General features: G+C 47.4%; 1 protein-coding gene across 1 annotated transcript in view; it reads right to left on the bottom strand.

The window, feature by feature from the left end:
* Nucleotides 1–7230: 7230 nt before the first annotated feature.
* Nucleotides 7231–16554, bottom strand: part of IGSF21 (immunoglobin superfamily member 21) — a 208755-nt gene continuing 199431 nt past the window's right edge. Inside the window, exons 10-13 of the mRNA XM_070759725.1 lie at nucleotides 13626–13711; nucleotides 9519–9711; nucleotides 9071–9109; nucleotides 7231–7560 (exon numbers count right to left, since the gene is read on the bottom strand). Coding sequence (XP_070615826.1) covers nucleotides 7487–7560; nucleotides 9071–9109; nucleotides 9519–9711; nucleotides 13626–13711 — 392 coding nt within the window. The 3' untranslated portion in view covers nucleotides 7231–7486. The remainder of the gene's footprint in view (nucleotides 7561–9070; nucleotides 9110–9518; nucleotides 9712–13625; nucleotides 13712–16554) is intronic.

Here is a 16554-nt window from a genome sequence, read left to right as displayed (position 1 = left end):
AAAGTGAACACAAGAACAAGGGGGCCCAATCTGAGGTTAGTTGGGGAAAGATCAGAAGCAACGTGAGAAAATATTATTTTACTGAGAGTAGTAGATGCTTGGAACAAATTTCCAGCAGACGTAGTTGGTAAATCCACAGTCACTGAATTTAAACATGCGTGGGATAAACATAGATCCATCCTAACATAAAATACAGGAAATAGTATAAGGGCAGACTAGATGGACCATGAGGTCTTTTTCTGCCGTCAATCTTCTATGTTTCTATCTTTCTATGTTCTCTCTGCTGGCATTTAAACCCCCTTGTAAATGTTGGTGGGCCAGTTTTAAATGCATTTCATTTTAAAAGCCTGGCTGGGAGGCCTACAGGTCCATAAATAAGGGGTTACAGCCCCCTCTCCAGTGGCTACACAGTTCAGAAAGCTTTCAGGAAGGGCTTTGAGAATATTTTTTTCCCACCCCTTTCAGGCAGATTCAGGACTGCTGACTTGGCAACGGGTTGACGAAGGAGGAGGCGCTCTCCGCTGGCATGGAGTTTTTACAGGCCTTGCCAAGGATCCATCAAAGGCCGTGATTTAGCCACGGCTGCTATTCACTTACCTTCCCTACTGTTTTTTAAAAAAATTGTGAGCACGTGCTTCACTCACAGGCACCTCCTCCACACATTCGCGCGTCTTTCTACGCACACGCTTTGCTCCAGGGGTAGGTTCTAACTTACCTCACCGCCTGTTTGATTCCTCCTGCCAAAAACTCAGCTTTTAGCAAAAACCAGCACAAAATAGCAAAAAAAAAAGCAAACCAAAGATGGTGACGTCCACAGACCACCACTGACAGAACCAGCTCTGTGATGTCCCCACCAGTTTACTACTCGTTCTAATAGCACTGGTGCAAACTGGGAGGAACCCATCTCTCTTTGTTCGCATGCACACCGGACCTCCAAAATGTGCCTAAATAGGATGAAATAGAACCGGGCCAGATGGGCAGTTGAGTAGGCTCATCCACGATTTCTGCTACCAGTTCGGGCGAACCCACTGAATAGTATCTCTGGATTTAGGCTCCACCTCACCCCGGGTATCTGAGGGGCAGAAAGTATCAGCCCAAAGTGGGCAACAGGGGAGAATGTCCCAGGACCTCAGGGGTTCTATTTGTTATTAAAACTTGTCAGAAAATGTGGCCGAGGCTATAGAAGAGAACTAACTTTGAATTTTGCAATGCGCTCTACATGGGGCTACCCCTGAAAAGTGTTTGGAGACTTCAACTACTCCAGAACACAGCTGTGCGAGCTATTGTGGGTGCGCATAGGTATACCCACATCACACCAACTCTCCGCTAGCTGCACTGGCTTCCAATCAGTCTCCCGACGCAATTCAAGGTGTTGGTCATGGCTTAGGGCCAGACTATCTTCGGGACTGCCTCCTACCATATACTTCTCTGGGTCCCATCAACCAAACAATGCCAACTGGTGTGTTCGCGAGGAAGGGCCTTTTTCTGTGGTGGCTCTGACTCTCTGGAACCAGCTATCTCCTGAGATCCATACCCTACCCACCGTACTGGCCTTTAAAAGTTGTAAAGACCTGGCTTTTCTAGCAGGCCTGGTGCCGTTGACCGAATGAGATACCATCTAGATCCATCCATGTGAGATATTGATAGAGATGTGTGGCTTTTACTAGGGTTTTGTAATAATTTTTTAATTTGTTCATTTAAATATAAAATAGATAGATAGACAGACAGACAGACAGATAACAGATGATAGATAGACAGACAGACAGACAGACAGACGGATGATAAATAGATAATAGATAATAGATAGATAGATAGATAGATAGATAGATAGATAGATAGATAGATAGATTTTAATTTCCTCCCTCCTTCTGTGAATTCTCACACATTTTGGTTGCCATGTTCTAAGAATTTACCTGCCTCATTGAAGGGGGCTTCCTCTCTCCTGGTGTTGCAAGTTCGGGCAAAGCTGGCATCTAGCAGGTCACAGTCTAAGCTCCTGATGGCCATTTAGTCCTTCAAAGATATATTTAAATGACTGTTTTAACTGCCAGGTGAGAGTGTTAGAAGCCCTTCTGTGTTTTGCACCTGTGGGCCCAGACTTGGACTCAATCTGCTCAGTTGTGAAGTTTTGCCTGGGTGAAGGTGGGGTTTTTTTTGGGGGGGGGGCCTTCCAAAACAAGAAGGAAGCAAACTTGGAACAGCAACTCATACGGAGAGGCGACAGACACCCTCCCTCCTACTCAATACAACACCTGCTAGGCTCATAGATAAAAGAGCAGGGGCTTCTCAGGGCGGCGAATGAGAGAAGTCCCTGAGGTTTAAAGTGAGGGCAACAGCAATGCCAGGGCTGCAAGGCTGCCCGTGGTGCCTCTCGATGAGTCCCATCAGGCTTCCTTCCTCAATAGGTGGGAAATATCAGAACTGAAGCTGGATGCAGATGGCTTAGGGAGCAGAATAAACAGAGGTGGAAGCAGGAGATAAGCTTTGGCATTGAAGGAGATGCCACAACTTATAGGTATAGGTTCAGACCTGGGAATTAGTTAACTGTACCCCCTTTTCTGTCTTCACAGTACCCCAAAACTTCCTCTGGGTTCTTGCTACCTCTCCTCGCTTGCTCTGCAAATCAGATCTTCCCAGGTGCGCTGGGGTTCAAGTTTCACCCCCCCTCCCATCCCCAAAATTGAAAGAGAACAAAGCAAGGGGAATTCTGGGAGTTGAAGTCCAAATATCTTCAAGTTGCCAAGATTGGGAAACACTGCTCTATGGAACCAGTGACCGATGTCTATACTGCTCCCACCCTACTGACCTTCCATAAGGCCAAGAAGACCTGGCTTTGCCGGCAGGCCTGGGGGGGCATGAATTGTACATCTTTCCTGGCCAAACTGTATGAATGGTGTTTATGCACATGGTGTAACACCAGGTAATCGCATGATGTGCATGCAATTATAACTGTGTTTTTATAACAAATGAGGGTTTTTTTATTACGGGTTTTTTGTCTTAGATATTATATTCGACTTCTTCTATTGCTTTGTATTTTTTATATCTGTAGTATTATTATTATTATTATTATTATTATTAATAATTAGATTTGTATGCCGCCCCTCTCCGAAGACTTGGGGCGGCTCACAAGATACAATACAAACAATACAACAACAAATCTAATAAATTTAAAAAAATTACAAACTAAAATCCCAATATATTAAAATCAGTCAGCCAATTCATTCATAGCCACACATCTCATTTAGTAAACAGAGGAGGCCGGGCTTGATCTAATTGCTCCATGCCTGGCAACATGAGTCTTAAGACTCTTGGAAAGGCGAGGAGGGTGGGGGCAGTGCGAATCTCTTGAGGGAGCTGATTCCAGAGGGCTGGGGCCGCCATAGAGAAGGCTCTTCCCCTAGGCCTCGCCAGACGAGATTGTCTGGCCGATGGGACCTGGAGAAGGCCACCTCTGTGGGACTTAACCGGTCGCTGGGATTCATGCAGAGGTCGTATTCAGACAGTTCGTACGGGTCAATCAATAGCAGAAATTTTGAATAGTTTCGAGAAACGGCAAATACCTCCTCTGGCTGGCCCGGCCCTCCCACTCCAGCCGTTCCCTGTCCTATAATCCCTTGTTTTTTACCTCAACTGATTCGCACGGCCTAGCACAGTGATGGCGAACCTTTTTGGTTCACTTGCCAAAAGCGTGTGCCCAAACCGATTCTCTTCCTCCCCATGAATGCGCATTCCCTCTAGGCTGCCCCTGCGCATAATCCCCCACACATCCCCACGCATGTGCACAGGCCTCACTGAAGCCTGGGACGGTGGAAAAAACAGCCAAATGGGCAAACCGGAAGTTCAGAAAAATGGACTTCCGGTTTGTCCGTTTGGCTGTTTTCTGCACTCCCGAGGCTTCAGGGAAGCTGCGTTGGAGCCTCGGTAGAGAGAAACGGCCTTCCCCAAAGTTGAACTCATCTGCCTAGCGCGCGTATGGGTGACATGTCGCATGCCCTCTGAAATGGCTCCATGTGCCACCTGTGGCATGCATGCAGTGATGGGCTCCTACGGGTACAGCCAGGTATGCAGAACTGGTAGGAATTGGGGTTTTTGTTCTTTTTTTCCCTTCTGGGCTCTGGGCATGTTTTTCCTATCACAGTAAATGGGGTTGAATGTGTATAATTTTAGAAGAGCTGTGCGTGTGTGTACATACACATACAGTTTATATAGTAGATAAGGTATAATTTTGTCTGCCTGTGTGTAATATGTAGGTACATGCATGGCATATATACATAGAATTAAATAGCATATTTTGGATGTTCAGTAACAGTAAATAGAAAGGGAAATTGTATCTCTTTGAGGCAAGGAGAGGCCAGGCACCCTAACCCTAAGCACACAAACCCTTTACGTGAGTGACATCGTTGGCCACCTTTAAGCCAGTCACATGACCTTTTAGCAACCCCCGGTCACATGATCGTCAAGCTACTCTCACCTGGTCACATGCCCAGCAACCCACACCCACAAAATAAGCCACGCCCAGTGTGGTAGTAATTTTTTTTGCATACATGTCGTAGCTTCACCATTACGGCAGTGAAGGGTTTCCCAGTACGCCGCCAGTGACCGGTGCAGGCATGCGCGTGTCCAGCCTACACGTGCCTGGGCAAGATTCAGCCTCTGTGCACGTGCGGAAGCAAAAAACCGCCGAAAACCGACAAAATCTCACATGCGGGACCATTCTCGCATGAGATTCCACTCTCTGTGCATGCGCAGAAGCTGACTGTCGCGTGGGCCGGTGCATGCACACATCGGGGACATGGAGATGTGTGTGCACCTCCATTTTTCCTACTAGGACACAGTACCAGATCATCCTGGCTGCAACCCAATACTGCATCATGGGCATAGCAGATAGCCATGCTCAGTGGGGGCGTACGAGCCAGAGCGCTAAATTGTGCTTGCCGCGGCGGCTCATGAGTTCTTGCAGGGCCAGTGCGATTTTGCTTCCGCACCTGTGGAGGTAGCAAAATAGCACACGGAGCCACAGGTGCGCCTGTATTTCGGCATGTGCGGAAGCAAAAAAATCTCACCAAAGCACGGGCACACCTGCAGCTCCATGCAGGATTTTGCTACCTCCACAGGTGCAGAAGCAAAATCGCGCTGGCCCTGCAAGAACTCATGAGCTGCCGCGGTGAGCGCAATTTAGCGTTCCGGCTCGTACCCCCCCCCCCGCTGGCCACGCTTCGGGCTGAGCTAAACAACATCTCAGCTCACCAGCGCTGACGCCCGAGGGTGGTCTCGGAGTTCTGCGCGCACCAAGTGTGTGTGTATGCGCAAAGCGCTCTCTCGTAGAACTGGTAGGAAAAGATCTGGAATCCCCCCACTAGACACTCCCCCCTCCCCCCAATGCCTGGACTGAAATTAATGAACGAAGCAGGAACCTAATTACAGTGTTTGTTTGCTTATTAAAAAGGTGGCAGGGGGGTGAATCAGTGACCTTTGATTTTTTGGGGTGTGTGTGTTTGGCTTCCTGAAAAGACCACATCCCGGTCTGATTTCCATGTTAATATTTTGTCTTAGCAACTGCACGGATGCCTGGTCGGATCCCACCAGCCGCCCCCCAAAATTGATACCGCCCTGGAGTTTTGAGGAACACATGCAATTAAAAAAAAATAGAGACATTTCTGCACGGCGCCAAGAAGGAGAGAGATTAATCCCGCCAGGGGCAGCCTCCCTGTTACAAAACCCACATTGTTTGCAGTTATTATGCAGAATTTATTAGGCAAATATTTCTCGGACAGAGGCTGCTGTAGAATGGATTCCTCGGAACAACCGCAGAGGGAGGCGAAGGGAAACCTTTCCGCCACATCCTACAAACCTCCGACTCTTTCCCGCAACAGAGATCCCCCCCCCTTGGGTTTCTCTTCTTCCGGGGGGCTCAGCTTTGAGCACAATCTAACGGAGCAGATCCTTTTCTGGGGAGGCGAAATGTGTAATTCTTCAAGGAAGTGTGTTCCATCTTGCAATGACCGGGCGCAGGTTTGCAATGTAATTGTGTGCAAAAAAATTGGCTATGAATTGTTCCAGGCTGATGGCCAACCTTCCATTGTATCTTTAAGCTTGAGGGAACCGGTTCACCAATTCCACTATTATTCCGTGTACTCAAAGATTCCTGGCCAGTGAAGTTTGTTGTGTCTTTTTAATACCACCACCTCGCTCCACCCCACCCCTTACAATCATTATCTTCTTTTAATGATCCCATAATCCCTTACGGGGTGGAGTTTGGACAACTCAATGGACCAACGGAGTGTATTAATAGCCGGATGCTCTTTCTGTTGCCAATGCGGAGTTTTGTTCCCCAGCGGATATATTCTCACTGTGGCCCAGAGGGACAGATACAAGGGTTATATGGAAAGTAAGGTTACAGGGCACTTAGCTCTCGCAGGGAAATGTCTGGGGAAGAAGTTGGTATTACTATTGTGTAGCGGGAAGCCAGCGGAAGAGAATGAGCAGTGCCAGTGGTCAGTAGATCATTGACTGGCCTTGTGGGGAGGCTTAGAGATGAGCGTCCTCATTCTGTTTCCCTCCAAGTGTGAAGTGTGTGCTGTATTACGCCACTTGAATGCTAAGGGCATGAACGCTGCTGCGATGGGTGCCCAAGAGCTGACTGAAGCGCACAAAATCGACAGAACCATTGCTGCCTGAGAATTTCTTGACCGTTTCGAGATTGAAGGCGAGGCTTTTCTCAACTGTATAGTGACAGGAGATTTGGGCTTATCACCCTATTCCAGAGAGCAAACGTCAATCAATGCAGTGGCGCCAGACCCATTCTCCTTCAGCCAGAAAATTCAAAACTCACCAATTGGTCGAGAAAAATCCTGGGCGCCCATTGCACATAAATCTTGGGCACCCACCACAGCAGCGTTCATGCCCTTAGGATTCTTTGCATTTTTGCACTTGGAGGGAAACGGAATCTCTAACCTTCGCCACAATGCCAGTAGGCTATCTACTGACCACTGGCACTGCTCGTTTGCTTTCGCTGGCTTTCTGCTACATGATAGTAATACCAACATTCCCCGCGAGAACTATGTGCCTTGTAACCTACTTTCCAGATAACCCTTGTATCTGTCTCTACCTAGGATTGAACTCACAGCCTCCTGATTGTGAGGCGAGAGCTCCCCCTGTAGGCCACCGCATCCACTCCACTCCCTTCCAAGGCATAAAGAAAATTATTTCCATCGCACAGAAGGATGCTGTTACCGTTGGTGGGTTTTCTGTATTGTTTGTTTTTAATTAAACGGGATGACAAAGCCGGAGAGACACGGTGAAGAAAGAGGCTGATAACGAGACTGTAAATAATTTAGAAAAGGAAAGGAAACAGAAGGCAGAAAAGAAAAAGAATAGGGGACAAAAAGTTGAACCCACGGAGACATGGAGGCTTGGCGGAGCTGTTTTTTGGGGGGCGGGTGGGTGGGAGAGGAGAACCCGGATTCCTAAAATGCGCCCCTTCCTTTCACGTCAGTTCCAAAGTAACTGTAAAGAAGAGAGCCAGAAATAGTCTGAAGCTGCCCTGGCGACTCGGAGAACCTGCGCAGGAGGATGGAGAAGAAAGCAGGGGAGAAAAAAGGGAGAGAGAGATTTAGAAGGAGCCTCTGGGTTTCAAATTGTAATCCCTTCCCCACCAAGTGCCAAAGATGCGGATTGCCGGGTTTGGCAGGCATTGTTCTAAAACAGGGGTCCCCAAACTTGGCAACTTTAAGACTGGTGGACTTCAACCCCCAGAATTCTCCAGCCAGCATAACTGGTTAGAGAATGTTGTGGTTGCATCACAGCCAGCTCCTCTGATAACGGATTTTGAGTCAGATGAGCCGGGTCCGTTCGAGCATCGGAGACCTGTGTGGCTATCGGAGGATTCAGACAGTGAGGGGGAAGAAGAGATGGAAGCTGAAGGTTCTGGAGAGACAGAGGTGGAAGTCCATGCAATGCCTATGGAACCCCAGGTGGGGCTTTGTCTGGGTTGGATGAGGAGGGGGTGATTAACGATCCAATCCTGAATGTGCGTGTGCGAAGGATTAGGGGGAGACAGGAACAGTTGCGCAGACGCAGGAGGAGCTCTTGATCACAGCTGAGAGTAATAGAAAATTCTGCAGCGTGCATAAAAGGGGAGGTTTGTGGAAGTGTTCTTTGCAGGAGTTATCGTTCGTGGTTTAACAGAGAAAGAGAAACAGATCCAGAGTTTGCTCTAAACCAACATGCCTGCTTCCTTGGAGAAACCCAGGCTTTGGACAATTGTTTTATGAAAGACTGTAGCTATTGCAAAAAAGAGTGAGTACCCTTGCTTCAGCGCAGTTTGGAGACATTATTTACAAACCTTGGGGGGAGGGGGGGTTTGGACATTTGTTATCGGCCTTGAAGATAACTCAGACTCTTTGGCAGTAAACAGACATTATTTTGCCATATTTGTGGCTCTCAGCCACCTTGTTAAGGAAATATATTTTGGTATTTCTGAAACTCCAGTCTGTGTGTTTGATTTGGACCCTAATTACTGCTCAGCTGCCACGCTAGGCAGAACAGACAATTCTGGGAGTTGAAGTTCTGCTGCCAAGTTTGAAGACCTCTATTCTGAAGCAAGCCACGGCGGAAAGCAGAAATAGGGGCCATGCATTGCAAGGCGAGGGAGAGATCCAGCTGCAAGGGAAGTCAAAACCACATGCAGAAGCCCATGAGAACGAGACACGGAATCCCCGAGCATGGATTCTGCAATAGCATTTAGACTTATATACCGCTTCACAGTGCTTTTACAGCCCTGTCTCTGCAGTTTTACAGAACCAGCATACTGCCCCCAACAATCTGGGTCCTCATTTTGCCCACCTCGGAAGGATGGAAGGCTCAGTCAACCCTGAGCTGGTGTTGAGATTTGAACTGCTGAACTACAGCTAGCAGTCAGCAGAAGCAGCTTGCAGTGCTGCACTCTAACCACTGCAGGGTTTAGGGAAGAAAACCAAGGAAATTCCCGCTAAACGTTCAGGAAGCAGCAACTGGAAGCACAAGGCAAACACGGAGGTGGGTTTAGATGAGGGAGAGGGAGGGGGCTTACCGTTGGAGTCTTCTGTTCCTCTTGGGATATTTGGGTTTTCTAATTAGAAAAAGGGGTGGGGAGAAAAAACAATAAGACGGTCATTGAGCATTGTCAAAATATATGCGAGGATGAGGTGGGATGGACAGCAGATGGGTAAGAATGGATGCTGGCGCCAGGATGAGGAAGGGCGAGGTGGTTAGAGGTTGGGGAAGGAAAGTAATGTGTGTGTGTGTATGAAACGGAGAGCAGGAAGGATGGCATGTCTCAGCTGGGCCCTCCCATCGAGTCAACCTTGCAGTCTTCCTACCCCCGCAAAAGGGGGTCCTTCCATTCGAGGGAGCGTGCAGCTGGAATGACCTCCAGAGACCCCCCCAAGAACCTAGGATGAGATGGTTGAGATGTCAACAACAGGTCGGAAGGTGGGATGACGAGCCGAGATGGAGGAATAATGGGGGCTCCCCCCTACCAAACACAATCAGCCTGGTGTGGGTATCGGTGGAGCCCAACGGGTTCTGCGCCGTGCAGCGATACATCGAGCCGTTCAGTTCGGCCGGCACGCGTTCCAACACCAGCTCCTTTCCGTCATGTTCCGCGCTGCCGTCTAGGAGCCGACTCCCGACGCGGGTCCAAGTGAACATGGGCTCGGGGAAGACTTCGTTCTGGAACCAAGGATACCCCGCCGCCCCCAACCCCAAACAGTCAGGTCAACCAAGAGCAAAACTGGGTCAAAAACTGGATGGTATGGTTATCACATTGAAGGTTCTCTTTGAGGACTTCTCGAATCTGGAACCATTGTCTGGCTGAAGAAGCAGCTGACTTCAAGAGTCACAGCAGGGCCATTTAAATAGCAATAGCATTTAGACTTATATACAGCTTCACAGTGATTTTGCAGCCCTCCCTAAGCGGTTTATAGAATCAGCCAATTGCCCCCAACAATCTGAGTCCTCATTTTATCCACCTTGGAAGGACAGAAAGCTGACTCAACCTTGAGTCGGCAGTGAGATTTGAACCGCTGAACTACAGCAAGCAGTTAGCTGAAGTAGCCTGCAGTGCCGCACTCTAACCACTGCACCAGCCAGGCGCAACCTCATCACAAAACAATTTAATGGCTCTGCAGCAGGAAAGTCTTCATGAGAAGATACTTCTCAAATGTTGCTATTACAGGTGATTCTGGTTAGATAAATGTTCTCGGCAGCAGAGAGACAGGTTCAAAGGAAGAACAGAATAGAGAGTTGGAAGGGACCTTGGAGGTCTTCTAGTCCAACCCTGTAACTTTTTCAGACCAATGGTTGTCCAATCTCTCCTTAAAAACCTCCAGTGATGGAGTACCGATAACTTCTGGAGGCAGATCTTAATTGTTTTAAAACCATGATGGCAAACCCATGGCACACAGAGCCCTATCAGAGGGCACATGAGACTTACGTCAGCTCCAGAGTGCATGCGCGCACTAGCCAGCTAATTTTCAACCTTGGGGAAGGCCGTTTCACCCTCCGGAGGCTTCAGGGAAGCTTTCCTGAAGATCCTGATTGCAAAAAGAATGCTCATCAGGCAAAATGGAAGTTCAGAAAAACGGGACTTCAGGTTTCCCCTTGTGCTGTTTTTTGCTCTCAGGAGGGTTCGCGGAAGCTTTCTAAGCCTTTGAGGGAGAGACGAATTGTTGAGGCTCCTAAGGCAGTCATGGTGAACCTGTGGTATGTGCCATAAGTGGCACTCGGAGCCATATCTGAGGGCACGCGAGGTGTTGCCCTATGTCAGCTACAGCGCCAATTTTTGGCCTCCTTTTCGTCTGTTTTCGCTCTCCCCAGGCTTCAGCAAAGCCTCTTGAAGCCTGGGGACAGGAGGTTTTACTGAACCCTGGGGAGAGCGAAAAACAGGCCTACCGTCCGGAAGTCCAGAGGCTTCAGTGAGGCCTGTGCAAATGCGTTGAAGGTGCAGCATGGGGAGCTTGTGCGCATGTGCAGGGGCCAGGGTGGGGCTTGTGGGTAAGTGTGTGTGGGAGGGCATTGCATTATGGGTGTGGGCATGTGCACTATCACGTGCGCACGCATGCACCCTGTTGACACCCGAGCCAAAAAACATTCGCCAAACAGTGCTCTAAGGCAAGGTGTCCTACTTGATTTGATTGAGGGTTGTGTTTGATCTTGGGGGGCGAGGGGGGCATGGCCACATCAATGTCACACTTGGGGGGGCACCTGTGGAGGCCCAAGCGCTCTGCGAGCGAAAACAGGCTCACGAGCTCCGTTTTTGGCTGCGATGGCCTCCTGCAAACTTCTGCCAGTGAAAATGGAGCTTGGGCCACCTGCAGCCCTCCCAAGCTCCATTTTTGGCAGCAGAATCACCATGGGCCAATACTTTGCTGTTTCCAGAGCGGCCCCATGGGCCATATTTAAGCACCCTGCAGGCTGGATCTGCCCCCTTCCCCCCGGACCTTGAGTTTGACACCCCTGCTTTAAGGAAAGATCTTCTCTCCTCCGCTGAGTTTTCACCTCTCTGGAGACCCACCTCAGGGGCAGGTGTGAGGACAGGTAGACTTTCTCCTTCACTAGAAAGACCCAGGGTGGCATGCTTGGTGCCTTACCTGTGAATTGTGCACTACCCTGATGGTGAACTGGGCTCTTTGTCTCAGTTGGAACCTGTTCCTACAATGTCTGGATCAGGCAGGGGTTGCCGCTCCTGCCGCTAGCAGTGTGCTACGTGCGCAGATTCAGGTCTCTGGCATGCGCGTTTGCGTTCCAGTGAGATTTTGCTACTGCTCATGCACAGGAAGCAAAATCTCGCAAGGGGACACATGCACGTGAGAGATTTTGGTGATTTTTTTGCTTCTGCTAATGCGCAGAAGCAAAATATGGCCAAAATCACTCTCTGTCTCGTGCGCCCCCTCGTGAAATTTTGCTTCCTGTGCATGTGCAGAAGCAAAATCTCTTTAAAAAAAATATCTTTATTAGTTTTGAATATAAAAAAGAAACACAAAAAGAAAAGGAAAATCGTATCTAGTACAGTTACAAGGTCAAATATCATAAGAAAAAAAAAGAAAAATGAAGGAAAATAGAGAAAAGAAGAAGGAGAAAAGCAGTGAAAAGGAGAAAAAAATGAGAAAAGAAGAAAAAGAGAGAAACAGTGTCAACCAAACTATCTTTATTTACACAGCCTTTAACTATTTGTATGTTTGAAAACTTAAGATTGTTATTCTATGTTACTATTTACATCAAAATTTGTCACAATGTAATCTTACAATCCAACGTTAAATAGTAACATAGAATAGCAGCAAAATCTTGCAGGGACATGTGCATGCGCACGCCAGAGACCTGAAGCTGCACGCATAACTCTGTTTTTACTTCTGGTGCGGTGTTTTCAGCCCTACCAGTAGGAATTTGATACTGGTTTGGATGGAGGCCATCAACGAGAGCAACCATCCATCCAAAGCTCACCAACGTTAATGCCAGATGCTTGGGAGTAGCACAGCAAATCCACAGGGGATAAGTCACACCCCACCCTTCGCAAAACATGTGTAAAGAACTACACACACACACAAATAGACACACAGACACCTTCCCTCCAGTAATGGGTAGCCAAAAGTTTTACTGCCACACTGTGGGTGTGGCTTGTTTTGTGGGTGTGGCTTAATGGTCATGTGACTGGATAGGAGTGACTTGCCGGCCATGTGACCAGGTGGCAGTGGCTTGAATGATCATCATCATTAAAGTGAACTGTTAAGTCCTTGACTTACAACCTTACCAGTGTCGCTCACTGGGGTGACAATTTGCTTCACGTTTCCCGCACTCTCCTTCCCGGATCACCCTCCCCGCCTCAGGCTGGGCAGCTAAGCGAGCGGGTGCTGCCAGAAGCATAAGTGCTGCCAGTGCCGCTTCCACCCACACCTTCTGCTTGCACCTCAGGCGGGAGGTGGCCGTGGGAGGCTGGAGGGGAGCTGGGCAGGAGAGAGGGAAGCTCATCCGAGGCCAGGAAGGAGGAAAGAGGAAAAAAGCAAGGAGCGCAGACGCAGCAGCAGGGAAATAAAGGAGAGCCGAGCCCAGACCAGTAATCCAGGAAGTGACAGCCGCCAATCAGCTGGAGCTCTGCATGCATCTTCATTTCCGCCGGTGGAACTGTGTTCCACCCAGTCTTGCCTGCTTCCCTCCCTCTTTCCAGCAGCCTCCCAGTATGTTACTTTTCAAGTCTCTCTCACACACCTCGCAGGATAAAAAAGCAACCTTCCAGGACTATCAATTTATCTGACTCTTAGCTGCCATCAAACACACACACACACACACACACACACACACCCCTCACTGTGTTTGCAAGACCAGTTAGTCACAGCAAGCAAATTAATGCAGTTGTTTCTTTCACAGTTGGCTGGATCTTCTTCAGTACACAATTGTCTGTCTTTGTCATTTAAAAAAACAAAACAAACACAAACCCTATTAAATTATTCCCAGAAGTGACCCAAGAAGACCTAAACACCTAAAAATGATTAATAAAAACCCCAAGGAAGTCTTTGAGCTGGGGCCACGGAGCCTGGATTTTGGGGATGTGGGGTGAGGTGGGGTGGGAGGGTGATGAGTGTCATACACACCTGAAACCCTTGGACCAGGATACGGACTGTGTCTCCGACGCGGGCTCTGGTTGGGGTCATCGAAATTTTGGGGCCCTTTGGAGCCACTGCAGGAAAAAGGACATGGGTTAATCCTTGGTGTTCTCCTACCTCTCTCCCCCTCCTCCTTTTTCCGCCTTCCCTGCGAGGTGTATTATAGTGTTTTGTGAATAAAATAATAATAATAATAATAATAATAATAATAATAATAATGCATTTTTAAATGTCCCATTGACTGAGTTTCATGTTTAATGAAACAAAAAAATAAATAATAGTAATAATAACAACAATAACAACAATAATATAATCCTTGATTTATGGCTGCAATGGAGCTCAAAATTTATGCTGCTAAGTGAGACCGTTTTTGTCGAGCTTTGTCCCACTTTATAACTGTTCTGACCACTGTTCTGAAGCGAATCGCAGCCATTTTTCAAAGATTCACACCGTCATTAAGTGAATCTGGTTCCCCCACTGACTCGGTTAGTCAGTGACAACCGCAGGACAGTGCGACCATCGTAAACACGGGCCAGTGGCTGAGCATCTGATTTTGGATCATGCGACTGTGGGGAAACTGCAACCATCGTTATTCAAAGTGTTGGTGATGACCTATAAAGCCCTACATGGCATCAGACCAGATTGCTTAAGGGACCACCTTCTGCCGCGTGAATCCCAGCGACTGGTTAGGTCCCACAGCATCAGCCTTCTCCGGGTCCCGCTGGCTAGACAATGTCGTCTGGCAGGGCCCAGGGGAAGCGCATTCTCTGTGGTGGCCCCAACCCTCTGAAATCAGCTCCCTCCAGAGATTCCCACTGCCCCCACCCTCCTCACTTTTTGCAAGAGCCTCAAAACTCACTTATGTCGCCAGGCATGGGGCAATTAGATCAAGCCCCCTTCTTCTGTTTACGAGATGTAATGTGTGGTTGTGAATGAATTAACTGACTGATTTTATTATGTATGGGATTTTAGTAGTAATTTTTAATTAATTAGATTTGTTGTGTTGCTTTTGTATTCTGTGAGCCGCCCCGAGACTTCGGAGAAATCTAATTAATAATAATAATAATAATAATAATAATAATAATAATAATAGTGAAAAATTGTCCTAAGTCACTTTTCCCCCCAGTGCCATTGTAACTTCAAACAGTCACTAAACGAACTGTTGTAAGTCAAGGACTATCTGAATGTGAAAGGGGTTATCTATTCCTTTTACACCCACAACACCCAAGATGGTTGCTATGTGACTCCATTCCAGCCATCTGTAACAAGGTTAAGCGCATTGCGCGAATGTCGTCTTCCTTTCTTTGCGGATTCTCCAAGGATGTAAGATAGACTTGACCTTTTCTTTTGCAATCTTTTTTTTGATCGCCAAAGAAAACAGGTACTTAACCTTACACATCATAACAACAGCTAGAATAGTATACGCCCCAAAACTGGAAAATGGTTTCAACCCCATCAATTTTAAGCCTCGTCAACAAAATATACTGCTCAAAAAAAAAAAGGGGGAACACTTAAACCACACAATATAACTCCAAGCAAATCAAACTTCTGTGAAGTCAAACTGTCCACTTAGGAAGCAACACTGATTGACAATCAATTTCACATGCTGTTGTGCACATTCAATTTTGTACGGAACAAAGTATTCAATGAGAAGATTTCATTCGTTCAGATCTAGGATGTGTTCTTTGAGGGTTCCCTTTATTTTTTTTTTTTGAGCAGTGTATTAGAAAGTGTACGTAACCTTACAAGTCTTTCAGTTTATAGTTTGAATCATTGTTAAAATGACATACAACTGTAAATGAACGAATAGATATTGAAGGTTAACAGGATGGTTGATGTGTATGTTGAGTGTTCTCTATTCAAATGTTCATATATGAATATATGTATATATTTGTGTTTATATAATGATATATTTTCTTATGTATTTATGTCCTTGTTGGTTTTATTGTATGTTTGTTGTGGTGAGGGCATTGGCTGGATGGCGTGGATGCAGCCCTTGGCTCCATGGGGGATGCTTTTGGGGGTGCCCAAAGGTTGGAATGCAGGGGTGCCACTTCAGTTGGTCACGGTTCCCAGCCTGCCAACCGTTTTAGGAGCTCAGCAATGCTTGTCTCAAGTAATAGAGTGATTTTGGAGAGTCCTTTCTGCTCAAAAGCCAGCCAGCCATTCAGAAAATCCCGAGAGCTATAAAAACCGTCCTGGAGATATCAAAGCAAAAACGGATGTTAAATATAATTTAAAAGGACACCTTAAAAAGAGATGCACACAATAAGGAGCTGGGATGGAAGACCACCTGTTTTTCTCCAATTGTTTTGTGGAGAGACTGAAGGCATTTTTTCCCTTCCTTCTGATCCAAGGACCGGGATGGCGAAATTATGGCACACGTGCCAGAGGCGGCATGCAGAGCCGGTATGTGCACCATTGCGAGCTGCCCTTCTGGTTTCCAGCACACACATGTGTGCCAGCCAGCTGGTCCTTGCGGATGCTGGAAAAATGGTATGGAAATGGCCAAAATCCAGACCGCTTTGGGGTGATTTGTGGGCCGTCTTCAGGATGTTTCTGGCCCCCAGAATGGCCTGAATATTTATTTTATTTTATTTATTTATTTATTAGATTTGTATGCCGCCCCTCTCCGTAGACTCGGGGTGGCTAACAACAATAATGAACAACATATAGCAAATCTAATATTTAAAATAATTAAAAGACCCTTATTTAAAAACCAAACATACACAGAAACATACCATGCATAAATTGTATAGGCTAGGAGGGAAGGAAATATCTAAATTCCCCCATGCCTGACGACAGAGGTGGGTTTTAAGGAGCTTATGAAAGGCGAGGAGGGTGGGGGCAATTCTGATCTCTGGGGGGAGTTGGTTCCAGAGGGTCGGGGCCACCACAGAAAAGGCTCTTCCTCTGG

Source organism: Erythrolamprus reginae, chromosome 8, assembly GCF_031021105.1.
Source record: "Erythrolamprus reginae isolate rEryReg1 chromosome 8, rEryReg1.hap1, whole genome shotgun sequence".
NCBI lineage: Eukaryota > Metazoa > Chordata > Lepidosauria > Squamata > Dipsadidae > Erythrolamprus > Erythrolamprus reginae.
The sequence above is the reverse complement of the archived record's forward strand: the minus strand, read 5'-3'. Positions and strand labels throughout refer to the sequence as shown.